This window comes from Thamnophis sirtalis, unplaced genomic scaffold (assembly GCF_051295495.1).
Source record: "Thamnophis sirtalis isolate CommonGarterSnake01/CBP01778 unplaced genomic scaffold, rThaSir2_p1.2 scaffold_3, whole genome shotgun sequence".
Classification (NCBI taxonomy): domain Eukaryota; kingdom Metazoa; phylum Chordata; class Lepidosauria; order Squamata; family Natricidae; genus Thamnophis; species Thamnophis sirtalis.
The window spans coordinates 127,277,350-127,304,150 of NW_028261383.1; the positions used below are offsets into that span (position 1 = coordinate 127,277,350).

The window sequence follows — 26,801 nt, forward strand, 5'->3', positions numbered from 1 at the left end:
TAATGACCATAGCAAAAACAATCATAAAATCAAGTTGATCCACCTAATGACCACAACATACCACAGCCACAATTCCAGGCTCAATTGTGGTCATACATTGAAGACATCTGTATCATTCCTTAAAATCATTTTGGAATGTTTAGCAGAGACCACCTGCAGTACTCACATAGGCCACCAGAGATCTCTAGATCACAAGTTGGGAATCAGTGATTTAGAGAGGAAGTGGCAATTCCTGGGATTACAAGCTATGTGAAATGGCCAAGAACTACTGACATTGCAGTCCCAAGACATTTGGGATATGTTGCACAATAATTCTCTGTCCCACGTCTCTGCTATATGGCCACATATGGCAGCAAAGAATTGGAGTTTTCAATATCTCTGTATTGCCATCTAGTGGTTTGTCTGGATTTTGCAGGCAAGATCAGGTCTTTTCTAATACATCAGAACCAGGAATGGAAAGCAATAATGTTGTTTCCTGAGTAGTTAATAGCTGGGAGATTTGTATTCTCCACCAAGAGGTAACCTATTTCATGAAACGTATGTACCCAGGATAACACGTTCTAGTTAGGCACCAAGTTACCTCAAATACAACCCTCAGCTAGTACAATGTGGACCCAACAGTCATCAGTGTTCTTGTGTCTGGCATCCGTTCCCCATCATTTTCTCCTTTCCACTGCAGTTAATGGAAGTATTATTATTTTAATCAGGACTAAGAATGGAGTAATATTCCACAGCCAACGAAGTTAAGACCACCACCTAAATGAACGTAGAACTTGGCACAAATATGTTTCTCTCCATGCCATTCAGAGGTGGTATTCTTCCAGTTCGCCCTGGTTCGGGCAAACCACTAGCAGCTGTGGCTGCAGGAGACTCTGCCCACCCACCTAGATATCATCACAGATGCTCTGCGCAGGAGCACCCCGCCCGCGTGCTCCCGGTCCCGAACCGGTAGCGAAGATAAGAGGATTATCATGCCTGATGCCATTTGTGTTTTCTCCATAATCCCAGACATATGATTCCATTTTAAACCATTTGGTTGTATTTCCACCACCCAAAGAGAGCCACATCATTCCAAAAAAATTATACTCTGCCTGGGGAGAAAGTGTCCCATTGTCAATTGAAGGGACATTGAATAAATTAATCCTAACTGTAGTGTCCTCAGATTATTCTGACCTCTCGTGTCCTGAAAAACAATAAAAGCGGTAATGAAAGTGCTCCATCAGCAGCATATATGATCTGATCTGCATGTGAGTAGCCCATTGTCATTCAAGACCGAGAGGTCCATTGAATGCAAACATGGATGAAATCAGTGAGGTGGATCTTATGCAGGCAGATCAATCTGCATACCCTGAAAAGATAGGCTATTAACTCCCAGAATGGGACAACAATCTGAGTTCTCTAGGTTTTTTTTTTAATGGTCTCTGTAATACATCCTGTAGCACCACTTACTGGATTCTCTAGAAACATGTGACTTCTGAATCAAAATTTGGGGTGAAAGTATAGATTTTTGTATGCTTCCAAGTAAAAATAGAATTTTTTAAAAAGGGACGCGGTGGGTCAGTGGCTAACTTGTTGATCAGAATGATCGGCAGTTCGGCGGTTTGAATCCCTAGCGCCGCATAACAGAGTGAGCTCCCATTACTTGTCCCAGTTTTTCTGCCAACCTAGCAGTTTGAAAGCACATTAAAAATGCAAGTAGAAAAACAGGGACCACCTTTGGTGGGAAGTTAACAGCATTCTGTGCGGCTTTGGCGTTTAGTGATGCCGGCCACATGACCACAGAGACGTCTTCAGACAGCGCTGGCTCTTTGGCTTTGAAACAGAGATGAGCCTAGAGTTGGGAATGACTAGCAAATATGTGCGAGAGGAACCTTTACCTTTACTAAAAATAAAAATGTGCCCTTTAGCTGAGCATTCTGGAAAAAAGGGATATATTATTATCTGAAGCTGTTTTTCCTAACCAGACACCTTTCAGAACTAATGGGACTGCAATGCGCCCACTATAGGTAGACCTCAACGTAGGACCACAACTGAGCCCAGAATGTCCATTGCTAAGTGAAACATTTGTTAAGTGAATTTTGCCATATTTTATGAGTTTTCTTGCCATGAATCACTGCAGTTGTTAAGTTAGTAACATGGTTGCTAACTGAATCTGGCTTCCCCATAGACCTCACTTATCAGAAATTTGCAAAAGGAGATCACATGGCCCTGGGACCACTGTTCCCTCTAAGGTGCGCGGGTGAGCAGCCGCGCACGTGGCATCAAAACACCGTGCAGCAGTTTCCAACTGCCGCCCAGTGTTTTTTGTGAGACGCCTTCCACGATAATAGGAGGGGAGAGCCAGCCTGGAGACAGCAATCACAAGGCAGGAAGTAGCTGAGAGGAAGGGTGTGGGGGTTGGGAGAAGGCATGGGACTGGCTCCCAGCAGCGGCTGCTCGGATTTGCCATTTGAGAGAGAGAGAGGAAGGGAGGGAGGAGGAGGAGGGGAGGGAGGGAGGGAGAGCGTGAGCGTGTGTATCCCTCCTTCCTTCAGCCCAACACTCTCGCTGGCATCCCGGCCAGACAAGAAGGACTGCAGAGGGTCTCCTCGAGTCTAGGGCAGCGAGTCATTCAATGGGAAACATGCCTCTTGGAAGGAATGACCCGGATTGGCTTCCGCTTTCAATCTGCCACCCAAAGACTGAACGGAGAAGCAAAGAGGCAGGAGAGACGAAGCAGGAGAGATGAAGCGAGAGCCAATCCTGGTCATTCCTTCCAAGAGGCAGCTTTCCCATCGAATGACTCGCTGCCCTAGACTCGAGGAGACCCTCTGCAGTCCCTCTCATCTGTCCGGGATGCCAGCAAGAGTGTTGGGCTGAAGGAAGGAGGGATTCTCTCTCTCTCTCTTTCTCTCTCTCTCTCTCCCTCTCTTTAAGAGAGAGAGGGAGGGAGGGAGGGAGGGAGGGAGAGAGGGAGGGAGTTAGTTAGTTAGTTAGATAGTTAGTTAGTTAGTTAGTTAGTTAGTTAGTTAGTTAGTTAGTTAGTTAGTGGGCAGACTTAGCACTTAGTTAAGTTTGTTTCTCTGTGTGTTGTGTATATATACATGTCTCAATGGGTGCAATTGTGCAAGCATTTTTTTTCCTCTTTAAAAGAATTTTTGGATTTCTCCTCACCAAACCTTTAAGACTGAAAGAGTTAGAGTTGAAATATAAAGAGATTGTCAATCGCCATACTGTTAGATTGGTAGGCAATTATGGACTATCTTGATTATATCCTCCTTAGAAAGAATGTGCTACTGTATGGTTGAGAAAAAGACCAACTTCATTCCATGGGAACCAAACAAAGTTCATATGGAGGGTTTCTTTCTGCGATGGGCTTCTTGGGTCAACAGTGAATATCAGTTATCAAAAATGTAGGTAGAAAATTAAGCAGGCAATAGGCAATTACAAAAAGGGAAGCCAACTTTCTGAATCTGTTTCTTTGCACTTAGTGACTTATAAATAGACTAATGTTCTGAAAACCTGACCTAAATTACTATATATTTTAAATAGCTGTAAAGCTATGCTGAAAAAGTTGTTCTCATGGTATTGTGATAAATTCAATAAAAAGAAGGGAATTCTTGATGAACTTAAGGAGGAATGAGAGTATTGGATAGTAAATGGACAAATAAAATTACCAAAGAGAATATTTGCACCTCAGGGTTGAAATGAGATGTTCTCTCTTACTCTTTCCTCTTCCTCTCTTCTCTCTCTGTCTCTCTCATCCTCTTTCTCTTTGTCTCTCTTCTCTCTCCCTCTTTTCCATTCTTCTGTCACTTTCTCTCTCCTTCTCCCTTCTCTCTCCTCTTTGTCTCTTTCTGTCTCTTTCACCCTCTTTCTCTTTGTCTCTCTTTCTCTCTCCTTCTTTCCCACTCTTCTGTCACTTTCTCTGTCCTTCTCTGTCTCTTTCTGTCTCTCTTCCCTCTTTTTTTCTTCCTCTCTCCCACTCTTTTATCACTTTCTCTCTACTGCCCAACCTGTCCCCATACTTATCTTCGATTGATCATGTTTGCAATAATTTACCTTCTTTCCTAAATAGGCGCAGTTCCCTTACTGGATCCCTCGCTCACTCAAACACACACACACACACGCATGCACAAAACCATTTTTCTCCATTCCAATTCGGATCCTATAAATCAATTGCTCTGTGATATATCTGTGAAAAAAATTCAGGTGCTCAGGCATGAAAATGTGCTGCTCAAATACTATACTTTTCCGCACACACTGAAAAAAAATTAGAGGGAACATTGCCTGGGACACTGCTATTGTCATAAATATGTCAGTTACCAAGCATCTGAATGTTGCTCTCACGACCATGGGGAATGCTACAATGGTTGTAAGTGTGAAAAACAGTCCTGAGTCACTTTTTCAATGCCACTGTAACTTTCAACAGTCAGTAAATGAACTCTTGTAAATCGAGAACTACCTCTATGTCCAGCCAGTAAGTTTAAAGGATAACTTTAATTTCCTCTTCAGAGAGTAATTGTTTCATTCATTCAAAACAAGACATTTCCTGAAAGTTAGACACACTTCAAAAGACCAAAGCATAATTGTTGAAAATTTATATCTCTGGCATTTATATCTCATGGACTATGAATGCTAACATACTTGCAAGGAAGGCACAGAAGAAGCTGTACTTCCTGAGAATGCTCAGAAAGATAAATCTATCCCAGCATCTACTTCTGTTCTATTATTGCAATACCATTGAGAGTGTCCTGACATACAATATTCCTACATGGTATGGGAGCAGCTCTGAAGCAGACAAAAACGCTCTACAGAGAATCATTAAAACTGCCCAGAATATCATCAGGCTCCAGCTACCAGTCCTGGATGACATCTTCGCATCTCGCTGTTTGAGGAAGTCATACAACATTCTCAGAAACTCTTGCCATCCTGCTTACAATCTTTTGGGACTGTTACCTTCTGGTAGAAGATACAGAACAATTAAAACTCAGACCACACGTCTTCTGAATAGTTTTTATCCCAGAGCTACAATTGCACTCAACAATGAACTAAAGGGCCACCATCAGTGAGCTGTTGAACAGCATTACTTGGTCTATTGTGTGGATGCTTGGGTGGTTTAGGGATGGGGAACTCTTGGAGGGTGAAGGGTATTTGGGGATTGTCATGTGTGTTGGGCCTGGTCTCTGGGTATCATGTGAATTTCTTTTTATGGGTATACTGTGTATATACGTACAATGACAATAAAGTAAATCTATTTTGCTGTACCATCTCTTTGTTTGGGTAAAGGATACCATGACCCTAAGCAAGTGGTAGCGTACTAAAGGGTAACATCAGTCAAACACAATCAGCCTTTTTTTTTAGCATTCTGGGTGGCAAATGTTAATTCTATCTATATAAATAACTTGTCTTGCCTGCCAACTAGTAACAGAAACTCAGTATCCCATCCCTTACTTTTTCCTTACAGACTTGATTTTTGCCTTTTCCAATTTCTTTCGGTATGGGCACTGCTTCTTCATGCTGGACAGATCAGGTTGCTCTACAAGGGTAGGTAGGATGAGAGCAGGATCAAACGAGTAGACTTTGGTTCTAAATTTGAAAGGACTACATGGATATGTTTCAGGAGAAACCTGGAAGGAGATAAAATAATAAAAATTGCATTGGACTTGAAACATAGAATTCATGTTTTCAAAAACATATCTGTTATCCACTAAAGGGTGTTGTTGTCCCAGTACACCTCGTGTTGTGACTTGCCAGCGACCAGCGGAACTGGCAGCAGATTCAGACAGTGAGGAGGTTGAGGAGAAACATGGGCCAGTCCTGGAGTTTGGGGAAGGCTCTGATGAGGGCTCTGTGTCAGAGGCAGAGAGAGGGCCAGAGCCATATGCCAGTTATCAGCTGCCTTCAGAGTCAGACATCAGTCAGGCAGATGAACAGCCGGAGTCTATTCCCAGCGGGCGCATGCGCAGAGTTGCCAGACAAAGGGAACAGATTTTTCTACTTTGCAGATATCGGCCTGGCAGTTCTCCAAGCCAGATAATGTCTGTGACTGTAAATCCTCCCTTGAAAGTCTTTGCTGGATGTGAATGAGCAGTAAATTAATAAAAGGGGGTTTTGTCGGGACAAGGAGTTTGCTTCATGCTCTTGGGAAATCTCAGTCAAACACTAGACAACTGTGGCTGATTTCAGAAAACTGAGCCAGGCTGGAACTGGGTGGTTCTTTCTTTCTTTCTTTCTTTCTTTCTTTCTTTCTTTCTTTCTTTCTTTCTTTCTTTCTTTCTTTCTTTCTTTCTTTCTTTCTTTCTTATTTATTAGTTTGTCAAACATGTACATAAGTATGGACATGGACATGAACAAAGGAAATGAATACATTTTGAATATGAAATTAGCAGTAACATCTAGGGCTGCAAGCTAGACTGGAATGGTGAAGTGCATCCATATTACTGGCAAGAAAATTTCATGGAATCATTAGAAGATGAACTCTCCTCAAAGGAATAGTCACCTTTGTTTTAAAAACTGGTTATTTGTTTCAGAATCCTTATACCAAAATTCTCATCCAGTCTTAATAATTTAGTTTCTTTATTTTCATTTAAGTCAGTAAGTACAATGCCCCTCCCTACTGATGGAGTTCTGGAAATAATTTATGAGTTGCTTGGGCTTGTTGTTTCATGAATTGCAACGGTACATTTCTCAGAAGGGCAATGCCAAGTGTGATTGGTGGGGAAATGCAGGATAAAGTTAAGCAGATGTTGCTCTTGGTTATGAATGGTCAAGCTCATCTAGATAATTTTAGGACAGCTATTGGTAGAAGGTAGATTGGAATTTATCACCAAATCCCTGGATGATCTGCAGAAGGTCTCGAAGGATTGCTAGCTCCCAATCATTTAATAGGAGCAATTTCTTCAAACTTATTTTATTACACAATTAATATAATCCTCGCTCTAAGCAACTTACAAATGTCCATTTTAAAATGCACAGTAACAAAAATTAAAGCAATTAAAGCCAATTAATTTAAAACAATTAAAAAGCTCCATTAAAATGCAACATGAATTTTTCTTCTTAAATTAGGCTGCCCTAATCAAGAAAGCTTGGCAAAGAAAATGAAGAATGGGTTTTTGAAAGTCTTAAAAACATTTGTTTGGTAACAAAGCGAATTCTCATGTTTGGGTGATGTTTGTGGGTATTATACCTGGAACCCCTGAACTACTTTTGAGTCCATGACTGCAATTAGCAAAACTTGAACTTAGTAACAAAGTTAGCTGACTTTAAAAATTCCAAGTCTATCTCACTTACACCCCACCCACATAGAATGTGCAATTATTTCAAACTGACTTTTTTTATTATTTCGCACCCATAGACAAATCTTAATAGACTGAGGCTTCTACTATCTGCACCTATAAATGTTCTGTGAACTATTAATAGCAATTGTAATAACATTTAGACGAATATACTGTCCCACAGTGGTTTATAGCAGTCTCTGGGCAGTTTATAATCTCAGCATATTGCCCCTTCAAAAAAAAAAAACCTGGGTCCTCATTTTACTGACCTTGGAAGGTTGGAAGGCTGAGTCAACCTTGAACCAGTCAAGGATCAAACTCCTGGCTGTGGGCGGAGTTAGGGTGCAAAACTGCATTCTAACCACTGTGTAACCAGGACTCCTATTAAGCAGGTGTTGTCTTCCCCCTCTTTCTCTCACACATAATATCTGGGCTTTTACACCTCTGGAATTCATCTCCCTCCTTCCTTGGGACCCACCCACCTCCTCAGTACATTCCATCACACCTATTAAACTATCATTCATGCAGAACTCGGGAGTCCTGCAGAGTGAGCAGTGATCCACTCCTGAAGTTTTCTCCTGCTTCCAGTTGTAGGATTAATGTACAACCATCCAACTTCTTTCACAGCATGTTTTATGTGCTCCTCTTTGTTTCCTTCCCAGGATCTACTTCTAATTTTACACTGAAAATCTAGTGAGGCAAAAAGAAAACATCAAACTATATATAAACCTGTACAAACTATCTTTGCTATAAGGTGTGAAGTCTTGTGTGGAAAGTACATGTATATAATCGTGGTATATATTAGGAGACTTCACAACTGCCTTCACAACAATCTGCCTTCCATCAAGGACCTGTATACTGTATGAGTCAAAAAGAGGGCTGTGAAAATATCTACAGACCCTTCACATTCTGGACATAAATTGTTTCAACTTCTACCCTCAAAATAATGCTATAGAGCACTGCACACCAGAACAACTAGACACAAGGACAGTTTTCCCCCAAATGCCATCACTCTGCTTGACAACTAATTCCCACAACACTGTCAAATACTTTACTGACTATATTACTATTATTCTTCTCTTCTTAACTAGTGTCTATCTCTTCCTACTTATGACTATAACTATCTTGCTTGTATCTTTCAATTTATATTGTTTTGATTTGTTTCCTAGTATCATTTGATAGCTTATTAGTAACCTTGACTATCATTAAGTGCTGTACCTTATGATTCTTGATGAATGTATCTTGTCTTTTTATGTGCCCTGAGAGCATATGCATCAAAGTCAAATTCCTTGTGTGTCCAATCACACTTGGCCAATAAAGAATTCTATTCTATTCCATTCCATTCCATTCCAGTCTAGTGTATTCTAGTCTGTTCTAGTCTAGTCTATTCTAACTAGCAAAAGTCACGTACCTGGTGGAAAGAGTCCTTTGGTGTTTTGATTTGAGCCTTTCTGGCCGCTGTAAAGAATGAAGCACATTGGATGGAGAAACCACCAAAAACAGGTCTATTTATTCATTTTTTTACATATTGCATATACAGGTAGTCCTCGACTTACAACTGTTCCTATAGTGATTGTTCAAAGTTACAACGGCCCTGAAGAAAAGTGACATGACTATTTTTCACAGTTATGATTGTTACAGCATCCCCATGATCATGTGATCCAAATTCAGATGCTTGGTAACTGGTTCATCCTTACGACCATGGTTGTGTCCCAAGGACATGTGATCCCTTTCTGTGACCATCTAAGAAGCAAAGTCAATGGGGAAACCAGATCCATTTAAAGAACTACGTCACCAACCTAACAACTGCAGTGATTCGCTTAATCACTGTGACAAGAAAGGTCATAAAATGGGGCAAAACTCACATTAGCAAATGTTTCACTTAGCAACAGGAATGTGGGGCTCAATTGTGGTTGTAAGTCGAGGACATCCTGTAGAGAGCTCTTCTCCCATTTCTTTCTCACAACAACAACAACTCAGCAAGAGGTAGGGACTAGCCTAAAAGTCACCCAGGATTATCTGTGGCAAGCAGGACTTACAATACAATACAATAAAACAGCAGAGTTGAAAGGGACCTTGGAGGTCTTCTAGTCCAACCCCCTGCCTAGGCAGGAAACCCTACACCGTTTCAGACAGATGGCTATCCAACATCTTCTTAAAGACTTCCAGTGTTAGGGCATTCACAACTTCTGGTGGCAAGCTGTTCCACTTGAACTGGGTCTCCACTCCCAATCTGAACGGTGGTAATTATACTGCCTTGGTTTAGCTACCAAATACATTTCCATTAATTGGAACTATTTTTTGTTTTCTACCCAATGCATCTGTGCATTTTTTTAAAAAAAGCTCATTAAAATAAGAAAAGCTAACATGAAAGAAAGCACATGGAAAAAAGAGGCACAACCCACGGGGTATATAATGTCCTGTTTTAAATAACTGTCCTAAGCAATATAGGCAAAACAGGGGATCTGTTTCTCCTAGCCTCTGATTTCTATTTTCTATTTTGTAATATTGTTTCTTTACAGTATTTCAACATTTCTCTAACAGCTAAAGGAGGCAGATGTGATCCACCCTCCCTGCTACTTAATTTCACCCTGATAACAACTCGATGCAGGCTGGGCTGAGAGATAATCAATGAATAAATATGATAGTTGAAAATCTGAATGGTGAGGTATCTCTAGTCCTGATTCAATATTTCGATCGTTGCACTACAAAGCGCTGGGTCCCCAAGGCGATGAGCGTGTGATTAAAAATCTTTCTTGCCTGTACATTTCTTTAAATTTATCTTTGAGCCATTAGGAGTCAAGAGTGTTAAATCTAATTAGTAGCCACCATCTTAAAATTAGAGATAGGGAAGATACCTTAACACTCAGTTATGGTAGGAGCATATAAGTATAAGTATAATCTTTATTGTCATTGTACTTAAATACAACGAAATTGGTTTTAACCTCACTGGTGCAAAATTATAACAGAAACGAAAAAAGAAAGAAAAAGGAAAAAAACTAACGTGTGCATGGAGTGATTGTGGTTATATTTAAAAGTCTCACAGCCCAAGGATAGAAACTACCTTTAAACCTGTTTGTTCGGCTGGCTATACTTTGATGTCTTCTGCCTGATGGTAGAAGTGCAAAGAGACACTGACCAGGGTTTAGCAACATCCTATTTCTATCAAGCTGCCAAAACTTTCCCTTTACCCATAGCCAATGAGAGAGAGATTAGAAGTTCATCTTTACGGTGTTGGTCGGAGGGCAGAGATCGACCCCAAGGCCCCTCAAGTATGGGGTGCCGCAGGGTTCGGTCCTGTCCCCCCTCCTATTTAACATCTACATGAAGCCGCTGGGTGAGATCATACGCCGGCACGGGATTAAGTATCACCAATATGCAGACGATACGCAGCTGTATCTGTCTGCCCCGTGCCAACTCAGCGAAGCAGTAGAAGTGATGTGCCAGTGCCTGGAGGCTGTTAGAGTCTGGATGGGAGCAAACAAGTTGGCACTCAATCCAGACAAGACCGAGTAGCTTCTGATGTTCCCTTCCAAAGATTGTCCAACTGTTCCATCTCTCAGGCTGGGGGGCGAAATTATACGCCCCTCAGAGAGGGTTCGCAATTTGGGAGTCCTCCTGGACCCACAGCTGAGTCTAGAACACCATCTGTGGGCTGTGACCAGGGGGACCTTTGCCCAGGTCCGCCTGGTGCATCAATTGCGACCCTACCTGGATCGGGAGGCCCTTCAGACAGTCACTCACGCCCTTGTGACCTCAAGACTGGATTATTGTAATGCGCTCTACATGGGCTGCCCTTGAAGAGTGTTCGAAGACTCCAATTAGTCCAGAATGCAGCCGCGTGAGCGATTGTGGGTGCACCAAGGTACACCCACGTTACACCTATCCTCCGCGAGCTGCACTGGCTACCTATTAGTCTCCGAATCCGCTTCAAGGTGCTGGTCACTACCTATAAAGCCCTACATGGCATCGGACCTGGGTACCTGAGAGACCGCCTCCTGCCGATTACCTCTCTCAGACCAATTAGATCGCACAGGTTGGGTCTCCTCCGGATTCCATCTGCCAGCCAATGTCGGCTGGCGACTCCCCGGGGGAGGGCCTTCTCTGTTGCAGCTCCAGCCCTCTGGAACGAGCTCCCTGTCGAGATCCGGACCCTTACTACCCTCCCGGCCTTCCGCAAAGCCACCAAGTCCTGGCTGTTCCAGCAGGCTGAGAGGAGCTGAGAAGCATCTACCTCCACGGAAATTGTGAATGTTGGTTTTGTTTTTAATATGTTGTATTTGTCTCATTCCCCCCTTTCCCTTGTCTTTTGTGAGCCGCCCGGAGTCCTCCGGGAGTGGGCGGCATACAAGACAAATAAATAAATAAATAAATAAATAAATAAATTAATAATAATAATAATAATAATAATAATAATAATGGTTAATGCAGTGTTTTCAACAATTGAACCGGGATCCATCTTGGAAACAAACCAGTTAATGTACAGCGCAGCTGTAATAGTCACTAATGAACTAGGCATTAAAATTAAAGTACCTAGTCACACAACAGAAAAAGCATCAAAGCCAAAGTGGAAAATCCGTCTAGAACAAAAAATCAAAAAATTAAGGGCAGATGCTAGTAACTTAAAGAACATGCATGAGCAACGGCTTAAAAACAACAAAATCATAGATCGGCTAATCAGAAGATATAGATTGGATACAAGAAACATCAATGAAGCTGTAGAGATTGTAAAACAGCAGATAACAGCAACAGCTAGAAAAATTGAAAGATATGAGGCACGAATCATCCAATATAAACAAAATCAGCAATTTCGATCAGACCAACGGCGTTTTTATCAAAGTCTTAATGTGAATGGTGACACCAAAAGTGAAAAACCAGAAAAGCAGGCCACAGTTGAATTCTGGAAAGAATTGTGGGAAAATGCAAAGGACTACAACAAGGAAGCAAAGTGGATACATGACTTTGAGAAAAGCATTGGCAACAAACAAATGCAAGTATTAGAAATAACAACTGAGATGATCAAAAATCGAGTTAAAAAGGTAAAGAATTGGACATCACCTGGAAAGGACCAATTACATGGTTTCTGGCTCAAATATCTGACCAGTTTACATGCAATATTGGCCAGGCAACTGAATGAAATTTTACAAAAGGGCCAAATTGATGAATGGTTGACAACTGGAAAAACATACTTGATTCAGAAAGATCCAACTAAAGGAACAACACCTGAAAACTATAGACCAATAACATGCTTACCAACAACCTTCAAATTACTCACAGGCATTATTGCAGATAACATGATGGATTATTTGGAAACAAACAACATCTTGCCAGTAGAGCAAAAAGGCAACAAAAGAAGGAGCAGGGGCACAAAAGATCAGCTTCTAATTGATAAAATGATACTAGAAAATTGTAAGAACAGAAAAACGAACTTGAATATGGTCTGGATTGATTACAAAAAGGCATTTGACTCACTGCCACATAGTTGGATCATAAAATGCTTAGAAACAACTGGCATTAGCAAAAATATTACATCCTTTACTGAAAAGGCAATGAAACAATGGAGAACTGAGTTGGCAGTAGGGAATGAGAGCTACGGAATGGTTAATATCAAGCGAGCAATTTTCCAGGGTGATTCACTTTCACCTCTTCTCTTCATCATCGCAATGATCCCACTATCAGTAATCTTAAAAAAAATGAAATTAGGCTACCAAACAGCCAAAAAAGCTGAAAAAATTTCGCATTTACTATATATGGATGATTTGAAACTCTATGGAAAGTCAGAAATAGAAATCCAATCATTGACAAATACAGTCCGAGTATTCAGCACCGATATTTCAATGCAGTTTGGCATGGAAAAATGCGCCACTGTATCCATAAAAAGGGGCAAAATCACTGCATCTGAGGGAATTGAAATGCCCAATGGCCAATTAATTAAATGCAAAGAAAATGAAGCCTACAAATACTTAGGCATTCTGCAGTTGGATAACATCAAGCATGGAGAAGTAAAAACTATTGTCAGGCGAGAGTACACCAACAGAGTTAGGAAAATTTTGAAATCTAAATTGAATGGTGGAAATGCAATCAAGGCCATAAATACCTGGGCAATACCAGTTATAAGATACACAGCTGGCATAGTTAACTGGACACAAGCTGATTTGGACCTTTTGGACCGAAAAATCAGGAAACTAATGACAATGCACTACAGTTTACATCCACGTGGTGATACTGATAGACTATATCTGCCCCGAAAATCAGGTGGCAGGGGATTATTACAAGTGAAGCAAACAGTTGAAGAAGAAAAACATGCACTGGCTGATTATTTAAAAGACACTCAAGAACATCTATTAATCGAAGTAAAGAACAAAAATCTACTGAAGGCCCAACAGACAAAACAAGAATACAGAAAAGATGTGATAAAATCAAGAATGGAGAGTTGGCAGAACAAAGCACTGCATGGTCAATTTCTGGAAAAAATAAAAGATAAAGTGGACAGTGAACAAACTTGGTTATGGTTAAAAACAGGTACATTAAAGAAAGAAACAGAGTCACTAATCCTGGCTGCGCAAGAACAAGCTATCCGCACAAATGCCATTAAGGCCAAAATCGAAAAATCCTCTGATGATGCCAAATGCAGACTTTGCAAAGAAGCTGATGAAACTATTGATCACATACTCAGCTGCTGTAAAAAAATCGCGCAGACTGATTATAAATTGCGGCACAATTCAGTAGCACAAATGATCCATTGGAATTTGTGCAAAAATTATAATATTAAAACAGCAACAAACTGGTGGGAACATCAGCCTGAAAAAGTCACCGAAAATCAGATGGTCAAGATCTTGTGGGATTTCCGTATACAAACCGACAAAATACTGGCGCATAATACACCAGACTTCACACTGGTTGAGAAAAATAAGGTCACAATCATAGACATCGCAATACCAGGTGATAGCAGGGTCGCCGAGAAGGAACATGAAAAAATCGCAAGATACCAGGACTTAAAAATCGAAATTCAACGACTATGGCACAAACCAGCAGTGGTAATTCCAGTGGTAATTGGCACACTGGGTGCTATTCCAAAAGCACTGGAATTACATTTAAAACAGTTAAAAATTGACAAAATCACCATCAGTCAAATGCAAAAAGCCGCACTGCTTGGATCTGCACGCATATTACGAAAATACGTTACGACGTCCTAGGCCCCTGGGTGGGGCCCGACTAGTAACCAATGCCAAATCCGGCGAAACAACTGGCCGCTGTGATACAATTGTACAACAACAACAATGATAATAATAATAATAATAATAATAATAATAATAATAATAATAATAATAATAATAATAATAATACTGGGTTCCAAAATGGTATTTTCCCCTTTTAGCTGATAGCATCCAGTGATTGCTAGAAGGTGAGCAAAATCTATTATGCTTTGCACTTACCTGTTAGGCCAAAGGCAATCTCGGGTGGCCAGTAATGATTGGGATTGGAGTAATGTTTATTGCCACATCAGATTCATGTGGGCATTATAATTCTTCCTTCTAGAACCTGCTCAGCCTCGCTGGCTGCCACTCTTCCCTTGTTTCATCAAAGTGAGTGCTGCGCTAGAGAGCTATCAGAATTGTTCAATAGCACTAAACTGCTTGGCTGACAGGACTGTCAGTACCTTTAGATGATGACCATAATAGTTTAGCTCAAGGCTAAAACAGAATAAGAGACGGATGAAGAGAAAACCCTACTTCCCATTGAGGCTCAAAGAACAAAGGAATTGGAAGTTGGTGTTTGTTTTTTATTCTTAAAAAAAGAAATGGAAGGGAAAATCCATGGTGGCGAACCTATGGCATACATGCCACAGGTTGTATGCAGAGCCTACACTACGGGCATGCGAGCCAACGCCCCAGCTCAGCTCCACAGAGCATGCATGTGTGCCTCCCATTGACCAGCTGCTTTTGGGATCTCTGACACGCGCAGGGGGTGTGGTGCATGCAGGAGATGCACGCGCAAGTGTGGGGGCAGGGGAGCATGGGGGGTCATGTGTGCATGCCTGGGGGCATGGCATATGCATGCATGGGTAGCATAGTATGCACATGCACGGGGTCACACATCCATGCATAGGGGGATGGGGGGAGCGTAGGAGGTTACGTGTGCATATGCGGGGGCGGGGCACACATGGGGTGGTGCATGCATGCACAGGGGCGGGGCACACAGGGGTGGTGCATGCATTGCGTTATGGGTGTGCACGCACGCTTTCAGCACACGGAGACAAAAAGGTTAGCCATCACTGCCCTAAATAAAAGTATTTTCATGTAACTCTACTTCTTTACATTCAGTACTATAACACAGCAGCCTCCAATCTTTTGAGCACCAGGACTAATTCCGTGGAGAGAGGTTTATCCAGGCTCCGGAGGGGGCGTGGTTTCGTGTGCTGCCTCCATCCCATGGATGGGGCTTCACTTGTTTGCGCAGCCCTGTTTCTGGCATGCTGCGGACCGGTGCCAGTCCATGGACCAGGGGTTGGGGACTCCTGCTGTAATGTATTTCCACTGTCCCTTTTTATCAGGCATGAAGCTAGCTGGTTAACTTTGAGGCCAGTCACTTTCTCTCAGCTCCAGGAAGGAGGCAAGGGCAAATCACTTCTTAAAAACCTTGCCAAAAAGCCTGCAGAGACTTCTTCAGGCAGCCTCCAAGAATTTGATTTGATTTGATTTGATTGCACTTATATGCCACTCTATTCCCAAAGGGACTCAGGGCGGCTAACAAATCAAAGGGAAGGAATACAAACAAGGGGGAGAACAACAACAAACAACTACAAAAGAATTTAAAAAAAACAATCAACAGCCACACAGTTCGAGCAGGGACGGGAACTCGTCAGCCCCAGGCCTGTCGGAATAGCCAGGTTTTAAGGGCTTTGCGGAAGGCCTGAAGGGTGGTGAGGGTCCGAATCTCCATGGGGAGTTTGTTCCAAAGGGCCGGCGCAGCCACAGAGAAGGCCCTCCTCCGGGTGGTAGCCAATCGGCATAAGCCGGTAGATGGAATTCGGAGGAGGCCTAATCTGTGGGATCTAATAGGTCTATTGGAGGTAATTGGCAGCAGGTGGTCTCTCAAGTACCCATCACAATTGAACAGAAGGGGAGGGGGAATACATATGCATGTGTAACTATATTCTACACATATTCAATGGATAAGCCTAGGTAGCAATTCATATTACAGTAAAAGATGCCATCGGTTTGAATACTAACTTACCCTCATCTTCTGGCCTCTCTATCATGGGACTCCATAATAACTTTGGAGGTGGTTTGGCGCCATAGGCTATCTCTGGTGTCATCTTTGACCCACCCATCCTTTGTATTGCAAATCTTCACTTTAATCAAGGTAACACTTCAGTGATTGTTGGATAAAATAAGGCGCACCAGATGTCTAGTGTTTTTAAGGACTATTTTTTTCTTCTTCCTAAATTGGGAGTGGGTGAATGATGTCACAAACCAGTACTATTACTATGTTTTCATTGTACATATGCCCAAAGTGATGGCAATTGAAATCTAAGTATTTCTGGGTTATATATTTATTGAATTTATTTCTGTCTGGCTTGGTGAAAGGAGATGTCGTCTGACAGAGAAAATCTGCAGTATTTGATGCTATCAACCATGGGATAATATGGATGGATCGCCAATCCATCTGGACTCTGGTAGTTGCAATCTTTCTCAAGAGTAGGTTTCGGAAATTGATGCTGGGAGGCTACAGATGGACACCATGTCCTATTGATTAAAATATCTCACAAAGTTCCATAAATCAAATCCCTTCTCTTCTTCTAACCCTCTCCCCCTTTTCAATCTTATTTCACAGGATTTAGTTTATTGTTCAGTGATCATCCTTGAATCTTTTGTAATTTCTCAGGGCTAACAGATAGCCTGTACTGTAATTCCTCAGTCCCCTCAGATGAAATAAAAATAGGTGAAATTGCCCCCCCCCAAAAGGAGGACGTCATAGGGATATAGTGGTGCCATGCCAAGGCTGGGTTGGCATAATAGCTGCACCTGGAGAATTCTCTGTGTGAGTTATTTGGACTGGCTAGCGCTTGCATCTTTGTTGATTCATTTTCCTGTTGTCTTCTTGTGACCTTCTGATTTATGTTGTTTCTAATATCCATCATTTTTAATTTTTTTAAATTTGTTCTTAATAATAATCATGGTGGATTTTTTCTAGAATTGCAGCTATACATTTTCAAAAGAAATGAGATTTCATTAATGGTATATCTAAAGTCTTACTGCTTTAACATGTGAAGGTTACTTTAGAAATTGGTCAAGTCAAAAAGTGAAATAAGCAACCTTATGTCTGTGTACTTCTGTCTCCGTGTGTGTGTATGTATTTTATGACGGCACTAAAAGTAATACAACAATCTTTATTTCAGTCACAGACCAGCAAAAAAAATGTCATAAAATTACACAAACAGAACAAGAGCAACCATTTCAGCAACTGAAATTTAATATTACTACCATAACACTGTAAACATTACAGTTATAAGTTTTATACTGATGCTAATGCAAGCAATAAAATACAAGCTGGGATAATATTAAAAATTGTTATAATAACTCTACATCTAAAGCTAATTAAAAATTGGTATTTATTTAGTACTAATTTGTAAAATGTAAATATCTATTCAATGTTATTTCAGAATGTACAAACTTCTCTTACACTTAATCAGCTTCTGGTGAACCGTATAAACTACATCACTTTGCACGATGTTATATAGAGGGATTATAATCCATCAGCAGCATCAGCATGCTCTGGCAGTCTTGTCAATATCAGAGAGATCAAACTATTACACGTCTCTATGAAGAAGACATTGAAGGACATGCTTAGCAGTCTCAAGCTGGCCTGTCCTCAGGGGCATGGCTGTTGCCTATATGGGATCATCTCATTACCTGTCCTCTGCAACCACAGAAGAGGAAAGCATTCAAATGCATCAATATTACAGCCTTCGTGCCTTTGAAACATTCAATTGCTGAAAATATGCCACTTGAACTACTACGTACTTACAATTTTCAGCGACCACTTTAGGTACCCTACCTGCAGTTGTTCAGAATTCAGACGTTTACAGAAAGTTTACAGAATAACAGAGTTGGAAGTTACCTTTGTAGGTCATCTAGTCCAACCCCCTGCCCAAGCAGGAGACCCTACACAATTTCTGACAGATGGAAGTCCAGTCTCTTCTTGAAAGCTTCCAGTGATGAAGCACCAACAATTTCTGAAGGCAACTTCTGTTCCATTGGTTGATTGTTCTTACTCTCAGGAAATTCCTCCTTATTTCTAGGTTGAATCTCTCCTTGGTCAGTTTCCATCCATTGTTCCTTGTCTGGCCTTTGGGTGCTTTGGAAAATAGGTTGTCCCCCCTTCTCTCTGTGGCAGCCCCTCAAATATTGGAAAGCTGCTGTCATGTCTCCATTGGTCCTTCTCTTCACTAGACTAGCCACGCCCAGTTCTTCAACATAGCACAAGCTTATTCACATCCCAAAGAGCAGAGGCTAGCTGGAAAGGTAACTCAGTAAGGTCTATGACAATTCACTGTGGCCACCTCGCCACAGCCAGCTTTCCATGGCCAACTCACTGCAGGACAAGGATATGAGGATATCAGCTACACTGATATCAAAGAAATGGTGGAATAGAATAATTAAAGAAAGTATGCAAAAGGAGGGGCAGAATGAAATCTGAATGACAAAAATTAAAACATTTTCATTTATTTTAAATAATTAAATTGAATTGATAAATATTCCTGCAATTAGTTGTCCATGGTGAGGTGACCGCGGTGAGGTGGCCACAGTGAGTTGGCTGTGGCAAGTTGTCCCATTCCAACCTCCATCATTGGTCTCTTCCTCCACAACAATTGTGAACCACCTCTAACGACAAGAAAATGAGACACTTTTAGCTAGCATTTAATCATAGCTGCTCATACCCTAGCCTTTAGTTTCACCTCAAGATACAAGAAGAATGACAGACATGTCTCAGGGCCAGGGGTGGGTTCCTGCCAGTTCTAACCTCTTCTATAGAAGATGTTCCACAAATCTACAGCTGTTTAGAACCGGTTCCAGCTCCCTCCCCCCGCCCGTCCGCACATCATCAAGATGAAGAGCGAGAGGAGGAATTCTGGGAGTTGAAGTCCACAAGTCTTAAAGCTGTCAGGTTTGAACACCCCTGGGGGTTTTTTTCTAAAGGGTTAGGGGTGCAAGGATCTTGTAACTTGACAGCTTTAAGACTTGCATGCTTCAAATGCCAGTTTCTGAGCCAACATTTTGGTTGCTAAGCAAGAGCATTGTTAAGTGAGTTTCACCACATTTTGCAAGTTGGCCACGCACACCCAGTCACATGGCTGGCAAGCCACTCCCACCCAGTCACATGGCCAGCAAGCTACTCCCACAAAGCAGGTCACACCTACAGAAGAGGTTCTAAAATTTTTTGAAACCCACCACTGCTCAGGGCCTAGTGCATTGACCTTAAAAATGCAGCCTGAACATAGGGATTTGATATTAGAGAAGGATCCTAACTTCCCTTAGAGCATCCACGCCAATATGTTGACTTGAAATAGCCCAAGAGCTTGTGGGAGATAATTGCTACCTTTTGATCTTTGAAACGGAAGGATGGTATTTGTGGTGAGAGTAGTTGCTTGTGTTGCAGAAAATGACAGGCGTTAGACATCTCAGGATACAGGAAAAGTTTATTTGGCAGCCAGGTTCAGAAAGCTAGCCCATGGCTTAGCATTGCAAGTTCTGAACAACCTTAATTATCGAAGCACGCATTCTTATACATTCTCAAAAGCATTGCAACACGGAAATTCTTAACACATTTCTTTCTTACTTCTCCTTTTGTTTCAGGTATGGCTTACGTGTTATTAACAAAGTTTAATTGAACTTTGTGGTTTGGACTTTTAACACAAGTAGGGACATTGGCGAGAACATCCTGTGGTTAGTGAATGGGGACACTTCCTTTAAGTAACTTCTAACTGTCCCTATTCTATTGCAAGTTCCAACTCTTGTCTATGTGACTTTTAATATAGAAGTAAAGGGGTTCTAAGAGACTGTCTAGTCTGACCCATAGGTTTCACACTTAATGTCCAAATCTCACTTTACGGCTGCTTTACTTGTGCCTTCCTGCCACCAGAAGAATGAAATATCCTCTGCTTGCAATACTTGAAGCCTGTTATCTATCTATATGAGCTAGCAAAGTTCATAATTTTTTTTTAACGTACGTATAATTAATACCCAACTTCTCATGGTAGAATAGTGCCAGGGTTATCAGGGCTCTTCTAAGTCCAATAGAGATTCTGGAAAAATAACTGCTTCATCTGCATACAGCAAGATGTCAACTAGTCTAAATTATTTAAATAATTAATAACATTATGTATATATAGAAAACCATAAAATAACACCACTCCTGTATTTTAAAAAAATCTTTTCTCCTTGTTTTTGTCATTTGGTTTTAATTCTGTTTTAACTACCATATTTTTCGGGGTTTAAGATGCACCAAGGTTTTGAAGAAGACCCATTTCCCCCCCCAAAAAAGGCATGAATAGTCTTTAGGGGGCTTGCAGAGTGCTCCTGGGGGGTGCCCCCCAAAAAACAAGCGAAAACAGGCCCATTTTGTGTAAAAAAAATTGCATGCTTAGCCTTTAGGAGGCTTATAGAGTATTGCTAGAGGCTGGGGGGGGGCAAAAGTGAGCAAAAAATTGCCCATATTTCACTCATTTCTGCCTTCCCCAGCTCCCAGGAGCCCTCTGAAAGCCTTCTAAAAGCTATGCACAGCCATTTTTGCAAAGCGGGTAGGGTTTCGGGAAGCAAAAAATGCTGTATTCAGTGTATAAGATGCACCCAGATTTTCAGCCTCTTTTTTGAGGGAAAAAGGTGCGTCTTACACTCTGAAAAATACAGTATATGTGATTTTATTACTTTTTATCTATAAACCACCCAGTCACTTAGATAGTGAGATGGGTGGTGCCTAAATTTGATAAATAAATGAAATGAAAGTTAAATAATAACTGAGCCAGAATGCAGCCCTGGTTCACTCTCTTTCAAGTGCTAACACCAGTTGTTAAGTGTCCCTGAGAGGTGTTCCTATACCTTCAATAAGGTATTTGCATGTAAAGTTCACGAATAGCAAGTGTCAGTTAAGCTCAAACCTTATTGCAATATATAGAATCCAATGTGCCTTAAAATACATAAAGGGCTGCCTACATAAGATGATATTCCTCTGATAGGAGATTGTCCTGCCAGGTCCAGTCATTCAGTTTCCAGAATAGGCGACTAGGGTAATGTGTCTGGGTTCCAAGTAATAATCCCTAGCAAAGAAAACTCCAAGGCCAGTAGATTCCCCAAAGAATAGTTTTATTGAATATATCATATTCGCACATTTCTGGTGAAAACTGACTCTGGAGGTTCCTGCGGTTTTCACCTAATTAAAAGTAAAAGTTTTTCCCCTTCCCCAAACAGTCACATCGTCCAATCAGGTTGCCATCCAGTTGCCTGGTAACATCACTTCTCTTCTCTCCAACCAGGTGTGAGAATGTCCTTGGTTCCCAGGAGAAAGTATTTTGTTTTGGCTACAAAATCCCAGCTATCTCTATCCTCCCCTCTCTAACCCTCAGCTCCAGTGTGGCAACACTGAAGCTTCAAAATAGCTTCGGATAGGTCAGCTTCAGGGTTGACAAAATGTTTACTAGTAGACTTAATCGTGGTATTAAGAAACTTATATTTAGCAGAATCTTTTTTTAAAGATGGGGATTACAATCTTCCATGACTATACTGATTAACAATACAACCATACATTATTCCATAGTTTTCTCAAGGAGTATTAAGTCATTTCCTGGAACTTTTCTCAAACTCAATTGAGCAATTACATTTTTTATCTCTACGATCATTACTAGGACCGGTCTGGAAGCAATTTTTGGAATCCAAGCAGACTACCTTTCAGATTCTTTGTATTATTAACAAGAATTCCTATATTTTTTTCTTAGATGAGCAATTTCATACAGGAGTCTTCAACTTATGACCACAGGCGAGCCCAAAATTTCATTGCTAAGCAAGGCAAATGTTTAAGTAAATTTTGCCCCCTTTTATGATCTTTTTTGCCACAGCTGTTAAGTGAATCACTGCAGTTAGCAACACAGTTAAGTTAGTAACACAATTGCTAAGTGAATCTGGCTTCCCCATCGTTATTTTCCTTGTCAGAAGGTCAAAAAAGTTGATCACATGATCTTGAGACACTGGAAGTACATAAATACATAGCAGTTGCCAAGTGTCTGAATTTTGATCACATAACCATGAGGATGCGGCAACAATCATAAGTATGAAACACAGTCACTTATTTCAATGCCATTGTAATTTTGAACGGTCACTAAACAATTGGCTGAACGTCGAGGTCTATTGTTGTGTCTTTTCAAGGCAGCCGGCAGGCGCGGCCAGAGCCTTAGGCTCCTGATTGTCTCTGGCGCGCCAGTTGACCAGCAGGAGAAATGCCGGCCGCCGATTGGCTACCTGCCTGACAGCTGTCAAATATAAATAGCTGTCAGATGGGCTCCTTCTCATCCGTGTTCTGAGTTCTGGTTGCCTGTTCGTTAATAACACTGACTTGTTTTACCTCAGCGCCTCGTCTTTAAAAACTACCAGTACTGGATTTAGTTGTATTAGGTAAAGGTTCCCCTCGCACATATGTGCTAGTCATTCCCGACTCTAGGGGGCGGTGCTCTTCTCCCTTTCAAAGCCGAAAAGCCAGCACTGTCCGAAGACATCTCCGTAGTCATGTGGCCAACATGACTAAACGCCAAAGGTGCACAGAACACTATTATTTTCCCACCAAAGGTGGTTCCTATTTTTCTACTTGCATGTTTACGTACTTTCAAACTGCTAGGTTGGCAGAAGCTGGGACAAATAACGGGAGCTCACTCCATTATGTGGCACGAGGAATTCAAACCGCCGAACTGCTAACCTTTCTGATTGACAAGCTCAGCGTCTTAGCCATTGAGCCACCGCATCCCATCATTAGTTGTATTATACATCATATTTCAATATGTTTTTGTAGCATCAATGTACAAAAGGAGTTAAAAAAGAGAAGTCTTGGGATAACTTATTGACTATAAAGGGGATCCTGAGTCCAACAATAATATTGTTCACTTGATTGGTGGGCCAAGGGATGAGAGAAGCAAGAGTTTTGAAATGCTCCCTAGAACAGAGAAACTGTCAATATTCATTTTAAAAAGATGGAACAAAATGTTTCAAGAGTGACACACATACCTTTAACAAAATCTTCTGACCTCTTGCAATATCTATAGCTCAGCTTCACAGATCACCATAATGTCTGTTGAGAGGTCCTTTCCCATCAGATGTATTGCCTTCTTCAAAAGCTCTGTCTTGTAATATTATGATATGTAAAATCACAACCTTATTTTTATTACATTTCCATAGATTTATCTGATTCGTAACGGCCTGTTTTCAATTTCAGATAAACATACGTACAAATGGAACAAGGATAGAGGTGTTTTTTGGGGGAGGGGGATTGTTTTTGTTTTCTTCTGTAACCTTGATTGTAACATTGTAGAAATCTGGTGTTTACAAGCCTGAAAACCTAGAGAAGTTTGTAATTGGATACGCTTGATAATTTTCTAAGTGTGGTCTAGTCTTCACTAAGACCTGTGACTGGACAATTCATGGCTCCAGTTATGAGTCCAACAGCAGATAACCTCAGCAGAAAAACTTCCTTCCTTCCTGGAGACTCCTTGGAAAGATGGTTTAATGGTGGACAGGATCACATGGCTTAACTTCCTGAACAGAATCACATGGCTTGAGTTCCTGAGCAACGAAGGGCAGAGATGCTGAGAGTCCCTGGCTTTTATGCCCTCTCTGGGGCCCCACCTCTCTGTTTCCTGATCCTGTGTAAGAAATGTATTCTGATTGGTTGTCAGACTCCCAGGGGTGGGAGGTCTTAGCTAACACTGTTGGTTGTGTGCTAAGTTTGGTTGAAACCTGGTGGGTGGCGCAATGAAGGGTAATGAGATGCGGTAGATCTTGGTTATGTAGAATAGTCTGGTTCAAGGCTTAATGATCCATTGACAAAGGTGTGGGGGAGCTATCAAGAGTGAATCTGTTTCCTGCCTAAAATATGTTTCTCTGGCTCTGGCCTTAATGGCCCATTGATAAAGATGGGGGTGGAGTTTCTGCCTCTCTGAGTTTCTACTTCTCTTTTTAGGAGAAATATTCTGCCTTTTTAATATTTCCTAAAATATTTCATTTTCTAGGAGAGGGATGAGTTTTAATTTCCTACACTTTCTTCCTCCCTCCCTTCCTCTTGTACCTTGCTATGGACAAGAAAATAACTTTTCTATGCTCTAAGCGAGAACAGCATCACAGCCAGGATGGCCCTTTGAGAAAGGGCCTCTATCTAAGCTATGGAAGATTATATAAGAGGCTTATATTTCATCTGTACATCCCTGCTTTAAGTGAACTTGGGGTATGTGTGTGTATGTAGATCACACATACGCAAATATTCATATTAGTACCCAGATATGGCAAAGCCATATATATTTTGGGGACAGTTTCTATTACATTACCGTTGTCAAATTTCCTTATGCCCCAGCCATACTTGGAAATGATGTCCAAATATGAAAAATGGAGTAGAATGCTCCCTAAACCCACTTTATATCTAAGATTAATTTTAAAGAAGAGCATAGAGAACAAGGATGTCCTAACACTGAAGAAGAGGAAGCCATCAAAATCTCTTTCTTGTTTGTCAAAAAATAGATGAGAGGCTCACGTCGTCTTATCATTTGTCATCTTTAAGATATCTGCCACTATTTCTTGCTGTGGTGAGATGTTCACTTAAATCTGATAATAATGTGGGAAGTAGATGTTAAAATTCAGTATAGTACAGGACTGTATCCTCTATAGCAGTTATGAGTTATGTGTGCCTCTCTTGTTAGCTTGACAGCAGCATTCCAAAAGAATAGATTCCAAATTGAAAACTGCACAGAAAACCTACTGACGATACAAGAGTTACAGGAAGGCAATTTAATGTATACCAGTGACGTGCGGTGAGTTTTATGGCTGGTGAGGCAGCTTTTTAGACTTGTGGACTTCAGCTCCCAGAATTCCACAGCCAGGCATGCTCAGTTCCGATTTAAAGTGACAGCATTTTCCCCCCTTGCAAAATAAGTTTTCCCATTCTTTTTCTTCTCCCTCCCCCTCCTTCCTCCCTCTCTCCCTCCCTCCCTCCCCCCTCTCTCAAACAGATACACGCACACAGAGAACTTGGATCTCCCTCTCACTCACTCACTCTCAAACAAACACAAACAGAGAAGTTGGATTGGATATATTTTCCAAAGGCTTGAAAGCAGCTCCTCTGCCATACCCCCTCCCCTTCCCCTGCTGCCTTCCCCGGAGCCTTTGATTGCAGGTGAATCATGGTGCCTTTTCAGTGAAGCTGGGCTTATATACTTTTATCCAGCTGTGTGTGTGTGTGTGTGTGTGTTTGAAAAGGCAACATGGGTTCTGCATGCAATCAAACTTTTTGAATTCCTCCCCCCTCCCCACACACGCACCTTTTCCAGCTGTTTCAGAGAGGATTTCAACTCTGCCCTCATGAAAGGCTGAGCTAGTTGCTCCCAGAGAACTCTAAAAAGCCTCTAAAAATGCCCTCTACAGGAGGCGAGAGAACACGTGCCTCATTTGCATAAGGAATTCTTCGCTTTTTAACCCTTGGTTAACTCTTAAAAGGCGAAAAATTCCTTATGCAAAAGAGGCCCCTAGTTCTCTGGCCTCCTCCTATAGTTAACACTAAGCACTGTTCCAAGTCACTGTGACTTAGAATCTGGTAGCAACTAACTTGGCTTTAATTATTTTTTAAAAATTCTTTAAAATTCTTTCCTTTTCCTCATGACTGGTGAGGCCACGCCTCCCCTGCCTCTAGTGACTGCACGTCCCTGATGTATACTAAGCACGCACTGCATTTAAATTTGCTGGAAGCAAACACTATACTCATAGCTACTTGCCATCAAAGAAAACCATGATGTATAGTTGGACACAGGAAGTTGTTTTTAAGAGAAGTGGAAGTATCCTTCTATGAGAATGAACGTACATAACGGAAGTAGTTCTCCTTCCTTCAAGCCACCTTTCAATCCTCTAGATGTCCTGAGCTAAGGCGAGTATTTGTCTCCAGTCAGCCTGACTACTGATGCTCCTGGTACATAGCACCTAATAATAGTCTTGCCACCCATTGTCCACAGGCATCTGATGCTAGTGTCAGCAGTTGACAAAGAGCTGGAACAATGGGCTGGAGCCTGTTTCAATAAGGGATGAATGATTTAAAGGAACAGTTGCCTTCTAGAGTTGGTGTTCAATATAGGCCAATCTTCTTCAACCAGGATGCTTCTTGATATGGTTGACTCCAGCCTTCTATTTTCACGTGGATTTCCTATGCTTTCACACATTTCAAGGGCAGGAATTTGAGGAAAGTTTCTTGATGCTTAAACCCAGCCAACCAATTTACAATAAGCAAGATGATGATATATGTATT

At 41.4% G+C, this 26,801-nt stretch overlaps 1 protein-coding gene across 1 annotated transcript in view; it reads right to left on the reverse strand.

Annotated features, from left to right (window-relative positions):
* Nucleotides 1-7,198, reverse strand: part of HEATR9 (HEAT repeat containing 9) — a 55,040-nt gene extending 47,842 nt beyond the window's left edge. Inside the window, exons 1-2 of the mRNA XM_087708255.1 lie at nt 7,169-7,198; nt 5,434-5,609 (exon numbers count right to left, since the gene is read on the reverse strand). Coding sequence (XP_087564381.1) covers nt 5,434-5,609; nt 7,169-7,198 — 206 coding nt within the window. The remainder of the gene's footprint in view (nt 1-5,433; nt 5,610-7,168) is intronic.
* Between the last annotated feature and the right edge of the window lie 19,603 nt (nt 7,199-26,801).